We start from the raw sequence: 18,758 nt of genomic DNA, 5'->3' as shown, positions 1-18,758 counted from the left end.
AAGAATGAAGTTTTTTATCAGCAGTTCTTTGTCTGGATGAGGATAGCATTTTCCCTCATGAGTCCATTCCATTTGCCTTGGATTATTGTGTTGCTGAGAGCAGTTGATTCATTCATAGTTGGTCATCACACGATGTGACTGATCCTGTGTACAACATTTTCCTGGTTCTGCTCATTTCACTTTGCAGCAGTTTGTACAAGTCTTTCTAGGTAAACGTTAAAATTTTGCTTTCACTTTTTATTCTATTATCGTTTTTAGATTTATTACAGTTCAAAGTATCTTTTTCTGACTTTGTTGTTCCTTAAATAAAAAGTTCCTAGTTTCCCACTTGGAAGATGACAAGATAGATTTGATTTGTGGGGGGGATATATTGCATGTCTCTTCTGTTGTTAATCAGGATCCTTTGTTTTTTGGATAGGATAAGGTTAATGGAAGAGTTTCCTTATTTTTGCCACCCTATAGAATATAAGCTCTTTGAGGATGGGGACTATTTGTAGGCACTTAATAAATTCTTCCTAATTAATTGGCATAGGGCACTCCCATTGGGAGTTGGGGGGACTTCCTCTACTACTGCTGTTGAGTGACAGTTCTTCTGAATCTTAATGTCTTGTCGAATTGACTTGGGTATTAAGTGACTTTCTCAGCATCACACATTCACTAGGTGGTAAAGGTGACAGGAAAACTGTTGCTGAAGCCAGCTCTCTATCCATTATTCCTTGCTTCCTCTTCCTGTCTTCTAATGGGTTAATTCCTTATCCTTATCCTCTCATTTCTTTCTATGGCTGAACTTGCTGAGAAGACCATCTTTTGTTGTCTATTTCCATTCCTTTCACTCTTCCTGATTCTGGCTTCCTACCTCATTATTCAACTTGGTGAAATTTCCTTTGCCAGATCTAGTTTACATGTTAAAATTGTATGCTACCAAAAGAACATCTAGCTTCAACTGGATTTTTTTGTCTGAAAGTTATGAAGAGTACAAGGACGTAGAGAAAATCCTTTATGAAATATTAAAGAGTGGGTGAAAAGACAGAACCAGAAAGGAGCATGCAGTAATTATGACCATATAAGGGGAAAAAAATGTGAATGAATGGACAAATTGTTTCCTGATGGAGATTTATTAGTGCATGTCATATTGACATGTATACTTCTTCTTGGTTTAGGTGTAAGAGGAATGAGTAAACAGAACACAGAGGATTATCTGAGATAAGGAAAAGGAAAATGGTCAATTCATGTGTGTTTAAGAGTGTGTGTGTGCGTGTGTGTTGGATGGATGCTAGGAAAAGAGGCAAAAGAAATTGACATTTAAGTTGCTTCTGGAGATAATCATATGGTAAAACAATTTCAAGTCATCTAAATTTAATTGGGAATATCTGGAAATTAAGAGCAGGCCATGTAAAGGAGATTCATACTTTGGATTTCCAATATTGTGTGTGGGTAAAGATTAAATTGTATATAACAGGAACAAATAATCCCAATTCCTAAATTTTAGCATGTATCAGATGAGTCCCCTCCCCTCCCTTCCCCCAGTCTTGTGTTAGAATAGGAAGGAAAACTGCTGTACATGTTCAATAGCAGGCTTCTTTCTAGTCTTATCTGCCTTCTGAGAGATTATTGAGGTTGTTCTCTTATCAAAACATTTTTGTTCCATTTTTGAATGTAAATTGGTTACACAAAACACTCATAAAGCCTTTCTGGAGGGATTAGAAAATATTTCACCCAAGAGGAATGTGCCTGTGTATTCTGCCAAATCAAGGGGAGGTTAAAAAATATATATATATATATTTTTGGAGACAAAAGCTTTTGGGAATTCTTTAATGGTTCAAATTCAGCCACTTTCATCTTAGGCTATGAGGACTAATCATGTTGTTTAATCAGGCATTTTGGCATAGACGAGGTATTTGGTCAAAAGGCAGGTTTTTCCCCTTTTCTTTTGGTAATGGACCTATTATTTTGAAGGTGTAGGACACTCTTAGAGAGTTATTTCCTCTACTTATAGGAGATCGAATTCTCTGCTGGTTTTCGTCTTAGAACTTTGGTCAGGGTGCTGAGAGGAAGTGATTGGCTCAAGGTCACACACTCAGTATCTCTCAGAAGTAGGATGTGCATCAGGGTCATCCTGATTCCAAGACAGCTCTCCATCCAGTACACCATGTTACTTCTGTGGAAGAGTACTGAATTTTGTTAGCATGGAAGCCTTATCTGAAGAAACAGAGACTGGCAGAGCTTGAAGAATACTGATGATGGACCATCTAAAGAAAGAAGCCAGTTTCATCTGTTTTGAATCAAAATATAAATAAAAGTAATTGTAGTTTCAGAGTTTTCTTCCTCATTTCCTTGTGAAAGATATGTTGTTTTTCCTTTCCCTCTTTTTAAATTTCTCATTTTGTTTGACTTTGCCAGGTCCTGATATACCTGTGGTTTTGAAATAAGCAATTTTCAAATCCTGCTATGAACAATTTAGCATCACCTCTTTAGACAGCTATAATTCACCTTCATCTCTTAAGCCTCTATCACTTTTCTTTATTCTTTGTGGTGCTCCTTTGTTTCTTATTCCTTTTATTTTCCTCTTAGTCTTGATCCTTATCTTTGCTCATGGGAGCAAAATGAGATTTCTTTATGCTGATGTAGTACCTTTGTTGAAAGGCTTTTAACATATTACCTCTCATGAGTCGTCTGTGGGGAAAAGCAGATAGGATTTCAGTTTTTGTTTTCTTATTTTTTGTTTTTTCACCTTAAAGTGTGTAGTTGGACGTGGAGTGGAGCAGAATAAAAAATTCTGTAGTTCAGTATATTGAAATTTCATTAGAGGATTTGAACTGGATTTCCATGGAAAATAACCAAAAACAGATGCCTGCTGTATCTCTTCTCAGACTTGGTAAAACAGGCGTCACTTGTAGAAGATTTAATAGTTGTGAAAGATTAGAGGAAGTCCTAGGATCATGGATGCAAAGCCACATGTGACTTCAAATGTCAGCCAGTTCACTTCCCTCATTTCTTAGATGACGCAACTTAATCCCGAAGGGATTATTTGATTTGCCCAAATTCACCGAGGTAGAAAGCGTCAGAAGTAGCATTTGAACCCAGTTTCTGTGACTCCAGAGCCAGCATTCATTTCATTTCATTGCACTGCAGTCTTGATGAGTGGGTGGTCTACATCAATTTGAGATTCATACAGGATAAATGGAGGACCTTGAATGACTGTCAGCTTATCATCATAATTATGGATAAATTCCTAGACTTGAGGTCCAAAATACTAGAATTTGAATCCTTCCAGAAACACCAACCAGCCACTCAGACCTGAGCAAATGATTTAATCATTCTTAGCCTGACTTTCCTTATCTTTAAAATGGGAAAAAATAATTAGTGTCTCATTTACAGGGTTGCTGAGATATTCAGAGGAGATAAGTACTTTATAAATTTTAAAATATTATTAAAATGTTGAAGTTTCTCTGTGTATAGCAATGACCTCAACTTAACTAGCCATATTATCCAGAGTCAGTCAATTTTGAGAAGAAGTAAGATGGCAGAAAAAAAATCCATGTGGGGAATATAGACTAAAGACAGCCCAGAAAAATGCCCCTCCCCAAACCACTGTATTCATCTGTGAAGGTCATAGCAGTAGAAGGGCTTGAGGGCATTATTTTTGGAACAAAGGAGAAAAAAAATTATCCTGTGTTGGCTGAGCCTCAAGTAATGATTTCAGTTTGTCTCTCTTCCCCCCACCCAGCACTCCTGATTACTGCTTCTTAAACTGTCTGGGCACGAAAATGTATTACCACATCATGTCTTTAGTTCTTTCAATCAACAGTTTCTGGCATGTTCATTTCTTCTTCTGGGATAATCTCACTTGATGCCAGGAGCTAACTGCTTTTATATTGTGTGATGGTGCTCCAAAGATGTACTCAAAATAATCCATTTTTAAGGAAAATTAAAGACACCACCCCATCCTCTCCCTTTACAGTAAAATGATATTGTTTGTCTGTTACATTTATTGTTACATTGAGACATTGATTATGGTATAGTGAGTCAAATTTTTATGATTTTAGGTGTGATGTAGTTCTAGAACTAGAGTTCTCAACCTGGGGTCTGGATAGATTTCACGAGTTGTGTGGCTTATGTGATGGGGTGTGGGTGGGAGGCTGAAATACATCCTTATTTCACTAATCTGTGGTTTCCTTTATGTGTGTTTTATCCTTTATATGTATTTTTCCTTCCTACAAATTTTACTTAGTGCATTTAAAAGCATTATTTTGAAAAGGAGTCCAAAGGCTTTACCAGACTGCCCAGAAGGGTCCTGACACATGAAAGTCAAGAACATTTAATCCAAACACTCAATAGATTTATACTGGGAGGAGCAGATGCATTCACTTCACTTTCTTCCTGTCTTTTCCACTCAAATACCAGTAGGAATGGTTATTTGATTTCTCTTTGACCTACCTTTCAAGGTATACCCTGCAGCAACAGAATGGTAGGATTTTATTCAGTGTTAATAGCAGCAATAATGTTCCTATAAGATTACTAGAGAATAAATAGCATTTCTCATATTACAAGCAGGATTTTACTTTCATGTATAACGCAAAGGCAGTGGTTGAATGTTTCCTTCCCTCATCCTCTTCTGCTTTCTCTTTTTTGCTCATTCTGTTACAACTTATCATAGCACAAAGAAATAGGATTTTTGGTCCAAGCCTGAGGTTTTGAAGGACCTGAGAAGTCATCATATTTCTTGTAAAGTTGTCACTATACACGTCATTCATATTTATTTGTAGCTTAAATTTTTCATTTATTCATTCACCAAACAAGTATTTTTCAAGTACTGTTAAGGTACCTAATGGGTGAAATGGTGAGAATCAAGGTCTGATTATAGAGAACTATATTTAGAGAGCCTAAAGAGTGAAATGTGTAAAAAAATCCAAGCACAATATAATTGAATCCAGTATTTAATAACTGCTAGTCATATGCAAAGCAGCATTCTGGGTGCTAGCATGAGGATATGAAGTTTAGATAATCCATGATTTCTGCTCCTATGCAACTTAGTTTGTATTATATATGACACATGGAGTAAATCCTGAAATAAAAAAATAATTCACCAATACATAACAGATGCACAGGCAGCAAATTTGCAGATATGAGAGGAAATGTAATTGCTGACTTAGATGGTCTTTGAGATCTTTTCTACTCCAGGAAACAAATGATTCTATCATTTTATTATGGGGATAATTCAGGAGGGAGATGGGATGGAGTTGTGTCCTTCTAGGTACAGGACTAGTGTTTACAAGGCACAGAAGTTAGAAATTTCACGGTGTGTACAGGGAATACCCCAAGTAATTCAGTTCAGCTGGAGTGTAGTATAGTTGAAGGAATTAGTAGGAGGTGAAACTGGAAAGTCAGAATAATGCCAGATTGTAGGGGAGTTTGACTACCAGGGCAAAATGAGAGGAGAAAAATATCCGAGAGTAGGAAGGGTTGAAACCTCCTAAAATGCAGGCATGTGAACCAATTCAGTTCATTTCAGCAAACATGTACTGTCAGGTCCTGGCAATGCAAGGCTAAAATGAGATACAATCCTTCATCTCAAATCGAGGCAAGGAAGCTGTTACAATAGTGTAGTTCATAATCACTGAAGAAGAAATGAAGAGGAAAGAAATATGCATTCAAGTGCCTACTCTTTGTTAGGCACTGTGCTAAGCTCCTTACAAATATTATCTAATTTGATCCTCACAACAACCCAGGGAGAGGTGGGTGCTGTTATTATTTCCATTTTTCAGATGAAGAAATTGAGGTAAACAGAAGTTAAGTGAGTTGTCCAAAGTCATATAGGTCATAACTTTGATTCAAGGCCAGATTCAAACTTATGTCTTTCTCACGTGAGACCCAGTGCTCTATTGCACTGCCTAGTTGTCTGACAGGATGGATATAGGGAGGGGTATATGTCAGAGACCTTGCAGAGGTAGAATGTATGAGATGTAGCATCTAGTTCATTGTGGTTGGTGGGTTTGTGAAGGAATGGGAGAAATTAAAGAAGACTGAGCTTTTGAGCTTGGGAAACTGGAAGAATGGTGGTGCCATCAAGTAGAAGTATTCAGCAGAGAGTGAGTATGATGTAGGGACAGGAATATTTTGTTGTTTATGGCACCAGCTAATGGAGTTGAATCCTAGCTTTCATATTAGTTTTTTTAATATAGAGAAAGTCACTTCCTCATTCTGGATATCAATTTTTTCACCTGTAAAACTGGGGATAAGAGAGAGCAGAGGGATTAGATAAAATACACAGATCTTTCTAGATCCATGGTTAATGGCCATGTACAATATTGAAATGAAGAGAAAAAGGTAGATTCTGGAAAGTGATTTAGAATTATGCTGCAAAAGATATTCAGTTATGCACACTTTTTTTGATGCAGTGATGCCACTACTCTGTCTGTGCCCCAAAGAGATCAAATAAAGAGGAAAAGGAAACCATGGAGAGAGTGGGAAAAGGAGACAGAAAAGGAAAAATCCGAGTGCCAGGAGAACAGTGTCGAATGTAGCTGAGAGGCCAAAGAGAGTGAGGGCTGGAAAAAGGCCACTGTATTTGGGGGTGATTTTGGGAAGAGTGAGGAGAGGAATGCATTACTAAGTGCTAAGAGTGACTGGTTAGTGTGGAAGAGAAGACAATTGCTTTGAGACTTATTTAAACTTTTTCTATTCTTGTCATACTCTTTTGTGATGTCATTCATTAATCATCACCTTCAAGGTTAATTAAGTTAATTCTAAATTCCTTTGAAGTGTAACAAGGAGAAGCACTCTTGGGAAAGTCTTAATATATAGCCACAGTGTAGTGATCACCATAGCTTAGATGTCTTTAAAACTCTTGTGATTATTATTACTATAGGCTTTTCTTTGACCATTATTTATGATATGAGCTGCCATGTTGTCTTTCTCTTTTTTTTTTTTAACAGTTTAAGAAGTACATGGATTTTCTATAGTAGGCTCTTGATGATCAATATACTGTTGATTTCTAGGAAAATGAAATAAAAATATTTTTAACCATATTTTTGTAATTGAGGATTCTTGTTTTTCTCAATGTTAAGTAACTCCAAAATTTCCTTTATTATGGAAGTAAGGAATCCTCTTTTACATTATCTACTCTTTCATGGAAGGATCATTTAATTTTGAATAGAGAGAGAACTAGGTTTGAATTCTGCCTCAGAGCTCTTTGTTGGACGTGTCATAGTCTCTCTCCACTCTGATTTCCTTAGTTCTAAAATGGGGAACAAGAGTATTTATAATATTTATCACAGGTTTATTGTAGGGGTCCAATGAACTAGTTATTCACAGTGTTTTGAAAACTTTAATGAAATACATAAATATCAGTTATTTTTATTTCAATGTACATCCATATGCATTTGCCCTGTTATAGAAGGAAAAACATCAATTAGTTATTGGGAAGTGGAAATAGGTAATAAAGAATCCATTGCTTTCCTAACTGCACTTTCTACCACAAGTTGCATTTCTCTCTCAGAACCATTTTCCACATAACTTTGGAAGTGCTACTTTTTAACGTGCAGACATGACCATGTTACTGTCCTACTCAAGAAGATCCATTTTCTCCATTTTGCATTTAGTATTAAATGAAAACTCCTGGATATGAAATTCAAAGTCATTGGAAATCTTCCTCCAGCCCATGTTTTCTTAAAAAAAAGATAACTCTTTGGTCCTCCATGGGCCAGCCAAATGGACCTATTTCCTGTTGTGTGTATATAATATTTCATTTCTAGGCATTTTGCACAGACTCTCCCCTATACCTGCAATTCACTTCTACTTCTTGTTTTTCATTCAAATGCTTAGTCTCTAACAAAACCCATTTCAAGTGATATTTCCTTAATGAGATCTTTCCTCCTTCAACCACTAGTGCTTCCTCACCTCCAGTAACTTGGTATTGTCCTTGTATGTTTTACCTTCCCATCAGGAATGTTAAATTGTAAAGAATAAGAACTGCTGCTTGACTTTTGCCTTGCTAGCCCCAGTCTTAGTAACCTGTGACAGAGCTCAGCATAGTGCTTGGCAAAGAGTTGTACTTACTGATTTATTGATTATTGAGCAGTTTTCCTTCTGTAATGCTGAGGGAACAAGAAGCTTACGTGAGCTTAAACTTTAAGTAGGAACAAGAAACAAGCTTCTGTTGAGTATCTACTATGTGTGGAGCACGGTGCTAAGTGGTTTTTAAATATCTTGTTTTCTTCACAAAAACCTTGAGAAGTAGATGCTATTACTGTCTGTCTTTTACAACTGAAGAAACTGAAGTAAAGAGAGATTAGGTGACTTGTCCAGGGTCACACAGCTCATAAATATCTGTGGCCATATTTGAACTCAGACTTTCCTAACTCCAGGGTCATCTCTTTATCCACTACAGTTATTAAAAAGTCAGTTGCTGTGGGAGGATATGAGAAATCATCTTGTGCCTCTTTCGCAGTAGCACAGATATTTGTGTTTGGAGCATACTGCTGCGGTTCTCTGCAGTGGAAACACCTACTTTCATAGTAGCTATGAGACCAGAGTCACAAGGCCTGGATTTTGTGTTCCCTTTTCTTATTTCCTGCTCTTCAACAGAAGTACAGATTATCCCCATAATTCACCTGCAGGAATGTGATAGAACTTTTCAAAGGAATCAGAAGAGTAATATTTTGCTGCAGAAGATTGCTAATTACTATGATGATTTAGTTGGTATTTTGTTTTTAATTCTTTCATTTTGTTTTAATTCTTTCATTGTATTTCAAATCTGTGATTTCTGCAGAGGCATTCTCATTGTCCATCCTGCTTATTTTTTCCCCTTAAAATCAAAGTCAAACAACAGAAATAGATTAGAATTTCTTAAGATATTACTGAAACCATGAAAAAATGGTGGAAGTTGTAAGATAATGAAGATAAAAAGAGTCATAATTTGTTCAATCTTCATTTTAGCAATAAAGGACAGGTAAAAGTGAGAGCTAATTCAATACTCCTTCAGATACCAATGGCAAGGACCACTAATGTCTAATTGTGAATTGATTAGGAAGCTATAATTATTGGAGGCTTGTAATGCTAGTTTCTAATTACTAATACTCTTTTCCTTTTTAATGAAAATCTATCAGTGGTGAAGTTGGCTGCATTCCAACGACATCTTGCTAAATCGTATATAGTGATCACAATGGTTGTTTCTCTAAGGGTGACCGAGTAGAGCAAAATCCCATTTCTGTGGAATAGGTCACGAAGAAGTCATTTAATTAAAAAAGAACCCCAAACCTCATTTTTCTCTTGAAATGGAAATGGTGGTTTTGTGTGGAATGAGAGAGCCAGGAATGAAAGGAATTCCAACTGCCCCCCAAAATAAAAACAAAGTAAAACCCACCTGTCATAACATGAGAATATTAGATGGCATGGATTTGAAAGTAATAGACTGAAAGAAAATTATGAATGAGTTTCTTAATCATATGCTACATCAAGACACCTTTCTCTAACGTACTGTATGATATGATTTGAGGTGTGGTTTCTTTATGTGTGTTTAATTTGATTATTCATTCATTTGTTCTGCGTGGAGTGCTTCCTTATTGCTAACAGTCTTGAAGTTGTAGACGTGTACGTAAACCTGTGTAAACAAACCTTTGCTGGCTACGCTTGCTGTAAAGCACTTCATGAAATCATTCTCGTAACTTGTTTTTTCAGTCAGTTAACAAGCATTTATTATTCACTCACTATTCCTGGTAGTATACAATTGCGGTAGAAGTAGAATTATTTATAAACAAATGACCTCTGTGTTGCCATATCATCTTGCACATTAACAAAAACAAAATAAAAGAAAACAAAAGAAAACCTCAAAATTTGCTTCTGTGTGTTGTCAGGTATATTTCTTGATTTCAGGCATAGTTTGAAATCGAAGTATTTGAGTGTTATTTTTACTGAGCAATATTTTAACATTCAACAATCTATCCTGCAGTGTCAAAACTGCATTTTAAAAGATATATATGCAACTTTCTCAGAAAAGATGTTAGCTTGCCAAATGACCTCATAGCATAAAAATGGATGAATATTTCTGAAAATATAAAGACAATTTATTACATATAATAAAAAGTAAACAAATAGCCTACTAACTTTCAACTGAATCCTGTGGAGCTTTATTTACATTAAAAGGCTTAGAAGCAACAGAATGTGAAAGATTTGCCCAAATCATTCAGTTGTGAGGATTATTTCACCATCTGAGACCATTCTTGCTCAGTTTTAATGAAGTAGGTTCTTGAGTATTTATTTTATAAAATATTTTTTCACAAGTTTCTTTAATCATGATTTATGTTATGATATAATAGTGAATATTTTTATTGGTAAAATGTGTATTGACTTTTTTATAAGAAACAGCATAAATGGAGAAAATTTGTGGGTTAATTAGATGTAGAAAGATGTGTGTACTATATATGCATATATATTATGTATAAAATCATGTGTCTCATAACATGTCAACTTAAGTTGGTACATACACTACATATTGGGAGAAATCCCTTTTGGGGGACTGAGCTTTAATGATAGATTTCTGTGACTTCTTTTGCTTTTCTCCTCCTCCTTTGGTGTTCTCTTTTTTAATTATCTCACTTTTGTTTTTGTTTGATGTCATTTCAGGATCCTACATGGTAGTGGATTCCTCCAATCATGACCCTGGAGAAAAAGCCAGACTTCAGCTTCCAACAATGAAGGAGAATGATACACATTGTATTGATTTCAGCTATCTCTTATATAGCCAGAAAAGGATGAATCCTGGCACTTTAAACATATTAGTTAGAGTGAATAAAGGACCTTTGGCTAATCCAATTTGGAATGTGACTGGCTTCACTGGTAAAGACTGGCTTCGGGCTGAACTGGCAGTGAGCACCTTTTGGCCCAATGAATATCAGGTAAAACTATGCGCTTGTTTGTTTGTTTTAGTTTCCTCTGTTTAAGTTAAAGGATCTCTTTTGCAACCAGAATGACTGAAGTAAAAATTTTTTGGATATTAGTTAATCTTTTAGCTCTACTAAATTATTAAATTAGTGACACGACTTCCAATAAAAATTAGATAAATCCAAACTCATATTGGAACCAAATTCATGATCAGATACATTTGATCTAGTGAACACAGGTGTGTAAAAGCCTCTAGGAGATGGAGAAAGGAATGAGCACTTTTTATATAGCACCTACTAAGTGCCAGACACTGTTAAATTCTTTACATACATTATCTAATTTGATCCTCATAGCAACCCTGTGAGGTTGGTTATGTTATTATCTCTATTTTATAGTTGAGGAAATGGAGGAAAAACAGGTTAAGTGACTTAGCTAAGATGACAAAGCTAGTGTATGTCTGAGGCTGAATTTGAACTTTCCTTAATCCAGGCTCAGAGCTTGTCACCGGTGCCACCTAGCTGTTTTAAGATCTTCCTTTGTAAAAATCAGTTTGTTTGATAGATCTTTAACTGGAACATTTAGAGAAATTTTTTTTCTTCTTAGGAGAGGTGTTTTTTTGAATGAGTCATTTATATGCTTAAATTGGGACAGAGTATTATGAGATTGAATATTTAACCAACTAGGCAAATTATTTTTTTAAAGAAATGGCTTGATTAGTTGAGGTTAAAAATGAAGTAAAAAGTGTTATGTATGTGTGTGGGGAGAGGGACTGTCTGTCTCATGAATTAAGATAGTCAGTAGGTAAGGTTGTACCATAAGCCCTAATTGTAAAGCTCCCTATTTATTTTAAACATTCAGCAGCCAGAGAAGAGAGCTGCTTTTTTTTTTTTTTTTAAAGATTGTGTTTTCAAAATCCTGGTATCTTGATGAGCTTTTTCTTTAATGTTGAGCCTATCAAACATCTTAGATAGAAGTCCTTAGTTTGAGAAAAGATATATCTTCCCACATTTTGTTAATCAAGATTGTTTGGTAGTTTAAATTTCCTTTTTAATGTATTTATGATTACTGGTAAAATGTATGACTGATTTCACGGCTGTTCTTGTATTTCTTGAAAAGTAACAAATGATTTTATTTCCTTTGTCTTGGGTTGAAGCTTTTCCTTTAAACACTGCGTTTTGCTTTATTAAGTGCCTAGAAGTCAAAGAATAGTTATTTTTTGGTTCTTCCAAGTAAGGTAGCTGGTTCAGGACCCTGTGCCTAATGGATCTTTGTAAGTACTCAGTTGGTGGTGGTATTAAATGTGTAGCCCGATGCCTTCTGTTCCATTCCATCAATTTCCCTAGATCAATTCAGGGCTCTTCTGCAGAATAATAGAAAGGAGCTAAAATAGTGCAGCTAATAATTAACATAGGAAAACATGCAGAAAAGGCTTTCAGATTTTTGTGTTCACATGAATTTAGATATCATACACCCAGAGAATCTTTGACTTCGAAGGGACTTTACCAGTCCTTGCAATCTGTGCCAGAGCAGAAATGTCTTCTATTACACGGAGCCACTTGGATACAATGACTCTTCCTATCTTCCATGCTGCCTCCAGTCCTGTCTTTTTCATTTTTTATAAGGTCCATGTCTGAATGCTTAAGGTTAACAACCTTGTTAAAGCATTCTGCAATTTTAAAATGTTAGCTTTCATGTTGATTTTACAATGCATCCCAAAGTGTGAATGTGTCTTTTGTTCTGTTTCACTCTGCATGATGATACATTGCTTCAGTTCACTGGTTCTCAAGGTTATGTGTCTGTATACCATGTGTTTAGCAAGCAAGGGAGGGCAAGTTTTATACAGGTCAGTAATCTCTTTCAAGAATTCCATTGTCACAAAGAAAAGTGCCTAGAAACAAGGGACCTATCACTAAATGACTCTTTGTTATACAAAGTAGTGTTTGGAATTGATATGGTTGTTTCTTTTATGTAATAATAATAACTGACAAAGGAACCTCTTTTTAAGTTTTCTGAATTGTTTTTGATGGACAATTGTGTACAGCCCCCACCTCTGCTCCACTGTGAGCTTGTTTGCTTCTTGTACGCACTTCGATTGCTCTTGGTTTCTCATGCCTGTCAGTAATGATCATTTAGACCTTTTTTGGGGAGTGATTTTGTGCTTTCATTGATGTAAGGAGCTTCCCAATAAGAAATTTCTACCAATTCAAGTCTGCCCTTGTACTACGAGCTATAGTTTTAGTTGTCTGGGGCACTGAAGTGGGAAGAGGATGAGAATAAATATTGAATTGCTTACTTTGTACCAAGCTTTAGGCAAAGCGCTTTACAAATATCTCATTTGATCCTTACAACAACCCTATAAAATAGTTGCTGTTGTTGTCCCCTTTTTAAAGTTGAGGGAACTGGGAAAGACAGAGGTGACAGGGTCACAGTTTTAGTGTCTGAGGCTGGATTTGAACTTGGGTTTTCCAGACTCCAGGCTTAGTATTCTATCCTTTGTACCACCTCACTGGGAGCTTCACCTAACCCTGAAAGATACAACAACTTCTTTCAGGTGTGCAACTCGTAGCTCTCAGATGTTGAACTTGAATTCAGTCTTTCTGACTCCAATACCCATTATTTATCCAATACTTCATGCTGCCTCTCAAAGAAAACATAGCAAATAAGTTCTTCCTCAGCAGTGACTTACATTTACTAAAAACACATTCTTGGTAACATTAAACAATTAAATAAATGTAGGCTGTTACTGTTAAAAATGTAACTGATTCAGTTGTTTAGACACCCAGTAGTATAATAATTATTGACTCTGCTGTAGTCTGGGAGAAAGACCTTTAGTGAAGTTTTCATTCTGACTACTTCGTGCCTCTTCATTTCTTCTCCAGTTGGATGGATGGTGCTTGCATGTGCGTTGTCTTTACATGGTGTGTCTTGATTTTTTCATTCTTTTCCTCTAATACCTGGATTTTTTGTTTTTAATTTTAGTTTGATTCATTCATTTTACTTGTTCTTTGGCTTACTCCTTTCCTTCATCTTTGCTGCCTCCTCCATGGTCTGTCCTGAACTCCCCTGGGTAGCTAGACTGCTCCCATGGTGAGATTGCACCCTTAGGACTTGGGGCCTTTTTTCTTTCACATTACTTTTATATGTTATATCTCCCCATTAGAATATGAACTCCTTTGGAGTAGGGATTTTCTAACTCACCCCCCTTCCCCCATTTCTCTCTTCAGAGTTCAGCACGTTGACACATTATAAGAGTTTAATAAATGTCTTTTCTTCTTCCTCTCCCTGTCTCTTTCCCTTTTCTTCCCCAAGAGTATGAGTGTACTACTCTTTGTGATAGATGAGTGGTAAGGGGTTTCAGATACTTTATGTATTAAATAGGCCTTCTTTTCTTCCTTCCTTCCTTCCTTCCTTCCTTCCTTCCTTCCTTCCTTCCTTCCTTCCTTCCTTCCTTCCCTTCTAAAGAGAGGTTTGATAAATAGCATGGAAAATTTCTTCTGGATTCAAAACAACTATCTCAAATTAAAAAAAAAAATACTAATTTTCTTTTTAACCTGAGAGTCATGTCCCAGAAACTCCTCCCTTACTTATTCTCCCTCCTCATATAATTCCCTAGTGTCCTACTGGAGGCAGCTGGGTGGCATGGTAGAAAGAGGCCTGGGTCTTGAGTCAGGAATATCTGATTTCAAATCTGTCCTGAGTGGTGACCTTGGACAAGTCACTTAAACTTTCTTTGCCTCAGTTTCCTCAACTGTAAAATGAGGATAATAGTAGCACCTTCCTTGCATGGTTATTGTGAGGATCAAATGAGATAATATTTGTGTAGTACTTAGCACAGTACAGCCACCTGGTAGTGCTATATTAATACTTATTCCCCTCTAGTACCTCCTCAGGCATAGGCTTAGTTAAATAAAATACGCCAGTCCATATGTAGTCGAACTTGGAAACCTATTTATATACTTTATATGCTTCTTTTCCAGTGGTCTAAACTGTGTTGCACACAGTTAATAAACTACTTTTTGCCTTTTTTGTCTACTTAAAAAAAGTTTGATATAGTTGCCTCGGTCTTGTGAGGCCCAATAACTTTTTTAGGGCCACATTTGTGTAAGCCATTTGTTTACATCTTGCTCATGATCAGAATACTTTGAAAGTTGTAGTTTTCTCCTTTCAGATAGTCTGACCTATCTTGTATGCAAAAAATAAGTTCTAGTCTAGGATTAAATCCATCACTTCTTTACTGAGCAGTGAGGCTGTTACCAAATGAGCCACAAAGATATAACTCTCAAATCTATTAGTGGAAACCTAATCTGCTGTTTTCCATTAACTGGGTGCATGTCATTAATCACTACAATGATGCATGATAAAAACTACAGGGGTGGCTAGAAATTGGTGTGAAATAATAGTTGAATTTTTTTCCCTGAGAAATAAACCATAAACTCTTGCCACCTAATTCGTTTTTTCATGGTTTTTCTTCAGAAAAATAACAAGATTCTGAAGGGTAAAGTGTGTTGCATCCCATTCCCTGCTCACCCATTACCCATTTTTTTTAAAAGACATTTTGTTTTTACCCAGGTTTCATGTCTTCTGTTAATATTTTTGTCTCAGAAAGGGTTGGTAGAATCCAAAATATCAATCCCTCTGGCTGGGAATTGAGTATGATTTGAACTCTGAGAGTTCAAGTCAGCAAAATACCATAACCAGACAGATTTTCCAAAAATGAGGAATGTAGATAGATTCCTTGCAGTGGAATCTTATCTAGAAGGGAAGAGATTGGGATGGGTGCACAATAAAGCCTCAATACATTGATTTAAATAAATCATTATAAAGAACAAAAATAATGATTTTTTTTTGTGTAGCTAGATGACATAATCCCTATCTTCCAGTGTACTTGATGTTCAATTTTTTCCCCCCCTTTTTTTTGCTTCTAGTAAACCAGTCAGCCACGGAAGAGACGTACAAAACAGAGATGTTAAATCAATGGCAGTGTTTCCTTTAGGATTTTTGCCTGTAATAGTAATTTTTGACGTTATACTCTCACCTCATTGATTTCTTTTTTATAATAAAATGTGCGTTCTTGCTGAATTTTGCTTTTTTAATCACAATCAGTTCTTGTCTTCCTACTTCCCTATTGAACCATGCCTTTTGGCAAAAAGAAAAAGCAATTGAACAAAACCTTTGATCCAGAGACCTTCAATATTCTGTTCTCGTATTCCTCTGCCTCTTTGCATTGGAAAGGAAAAGGAGGTTTTTGCTATTATCTTATCTGGGACTTTTATTGGTTTTTCCATTACTCAGAGCAAATACTACTGATGCTAATAGCATTTATTTAGTGCTCTAATGTTGCAAGACCTTATATATACATATTATTTCAGTTGCTATTAACAACAAACCTAGGATTATCCTCATTTTACAGATGAGGAAACTGAGGCAAAAAAAAGCCAAATGACTTGCCTAGGATCTCAGAGCTACTAAGTGATTGTGGCTTAATTGGATCTCAGGTCTTTCTGAGACTCTATATACTAGACCATCTAGCTGCCTTACAGCTTAATATCTGCCTCTTAGAGTTCAGCTTTCTTTAGTGATCCTTTCATTTATGTTATTGTAGTCATCTTAAATATTGTTCTTCTGGTTCTGATTACTTCTCTTGCATCATTTTAAGTAAATCTGTTCACAGTTTTCTGAATGGATTTCTATTCATCATTTCTTACAACATAGCAATATTCAAGTAATTCACATATTTTAGTTTTTTAAATCATTCTTCCATCAACAGATACCACTTTGTTTTGGTTCTTTGCTTCTGAAAAGAATGCTACTGTGAATATTTTGTGAGATATTAGAGTTTTGTTTATATCCTTGAGTATCTACTTAAGAATGGTCTCAGTTGGTACAGTATAGTCATTTTTCCTTGCATCACACCAAATTGAAATCTATAATAGTTGGGACCATATTATAGTTCTACCCAGAGAATTGATGTGCCCTTGGTTCTCATAGAATTACATTAATTTTTCCTATCTTTTTTTTTTTTCCATCTTTGCTGCTTTGCAGGAAGTATGGTGTAAGTGTTGTTTTAATCTGCATTTATCTTATTAGTGATTTGGAACAAGTTTTCACTTGGTCATTTATAACTTTCAGTTCTTTATAAAATAGTTCATATTCTTCATCCAGTTATCTATTGGTGGAATAGATCTTGTTATATTAAAATCTGAGTACATGGCAATTTAAAAAAAGTTTATGTAGTCAAAATTTTCTTTAAAAATCTTTTATGTTTTCCTCTCTCCCTTGTTTGGTTAGAAGTAACCCTTTAGATATAACTGTAAAAGGTACTTGATCAATTGTGAGTTTTTTTTTCATGGTATGGCTTTTTGTATTCATGTCTGTCTCCATTTTCCGTTTATTTTGCTGTGTGGCAGTCTAATTTTCGTTTCTATGAGATTTCCAGTTTTCCCAGCAGTTCTGTTCAATTGATTGCTTACATACTTGGCAGGATATTAGATAGTAAATTTGGCATTTTGGTCTTTTCCTGCTGCCATTTAATCTACATGAATATTAAAATGTCCCCCTTATTTTGGATGGTAACAACAAGGTTGCAAAAACTGCCATGCTTTTTTACTTGGTGTTTTCTTAAACTTCGTAATACTATTAAGGAGATTTATTTGTCTCTTGTCAAGGCCCTGCTATCCATTACTGACCATGATCTGGATTTATTATAAAAATTTGTACTTTAAAACTTTGTTTGGATTGACTGATAGCTATATCCTTGTTATTAGATAGGTATCATAAACCTATGATTAAAAACTCATGCTATTTATCAAGACTATCAAAGGAAGTATCCTGCTTAAAAATAATAATAAATAATACCAGCTTAACTCCAGAAAATAGAAATAGTCATATACATGTTTGTTTTTTCTCTGATTTTTTTTTTGTATGTGTGTGAAATCTTTTCATCTTCATTTTGTCAGTTGCCTCAAAAGTAAGATAGATTAAAACATATCAGGAAGTTAAGACAAACTGGTGATGACTTTTGAATGGTTCAAGGTTTGTGTTGATTTAGAGGAGTGGGGAGTGGAGTAATTAAAGGAAAATAGATGGCATGCTGCTACCTGCCAGCATTACAATTCAGTTGGATTCCATTGGAGCAACTTGCCATACCAAATTAATGTGTTTTGATTCTTTAGCTGCTATATCATTGCGTCAATTACTTAGCAGACATTTGATTTGCTTTTTCTCCATATATCAAGAAAGGAAAGGGTAAGTGCCCTACTGGGTTGAGAGTCCCAGCAAAGCACAATCACATCATTCTGAGCCATTTAAAGCCTTCTAACCTTGCCTTGCCATTTCTTAATGCAATATTACATAATCAAAATGCATGTAAGCACCATTTAAAATCAATCGCTTCCACTGTTATATTGACTACGGCCTTTGATAGTTGGTTAGTTTTAGTTTGGTTTCTTGGTAGTTAGCATTTTTGTATGGTTTCAGTTTCTCTGTGAACTCCTTATTTTATTTTAAAATACAGTGTTTTTGTTTTTATTTTTCAGTAGTTTGCATATAGTAATAAAACAATGTCATAAATTGGAAGGGGAAAAATACCCATGCTGGTGACTTTTATTTTTATGCATTTGTTATTTCTTATGATAATCTGAGACATTAATTTTGAGGCTTTAGTGGACAAATGAAAGGCTGTGAAATCAAAATCATTAGGAGTTTCTGCTAGCTTTGCAATTATAAGAGACTATAGAAGAAAGGAAGCCCAGGTAGGACAGCTACCGTACTTGTGGTTGAGATTTCATTTGTTCCCTTTCTGAGGATGTTCAGTCATTCAGTCATGTTTGACACTGTGACTCTGTGAACCATACTGTCCATGGGGTTTTTCTTGGCAA

At 35.6% G+C, this 18,758-nt stretch overlaps 1 protein-coding gene across 2 annotated transcripts in view; it reads left to right on the top strand.

Moving 5' to 3' along the window:
- PTPRK (protein tyrosine phosphatase receptor type K) overlaps positions 1 to 18,758 on the top strand; it is a 739,357-nt gene that overhangs the window by 282,266 nt on the left and 438,333 nt on the right. For both annotated transcript variants that reach the window (XM_072643296.1, XM_072643295.1), the window contains exon 3: positions 10,624 to 10,895. In XM_072643296.1, the coding sequence (XP_072499397.1) occupies positions 10,624 to 10,895 (272 nt within the window). The remainder of the gene's footprint in view (positions 1 to 10,623; positions 10,896 to 18,758) is intronic.

This window comes from Notamacropus eugenii, chromosome 2, assembly GCF_028372415.1.
Source record: "Notamacropus eugenii isolate mMacEug1 chromosome 2, mMacEug1.pri_v2, whole genome shotgun sequence".
In the NCBI taxonomy this organism is placed as follows: Eukaryota; Metazoa; Chordata; class Mammalia; order Diprotodontia; family Macropodidae; genus Notamacropus; species Notamacropus eugenii.
This window is presented reverse-complemented; position numbering and strand designations above follow the sequence as displayed.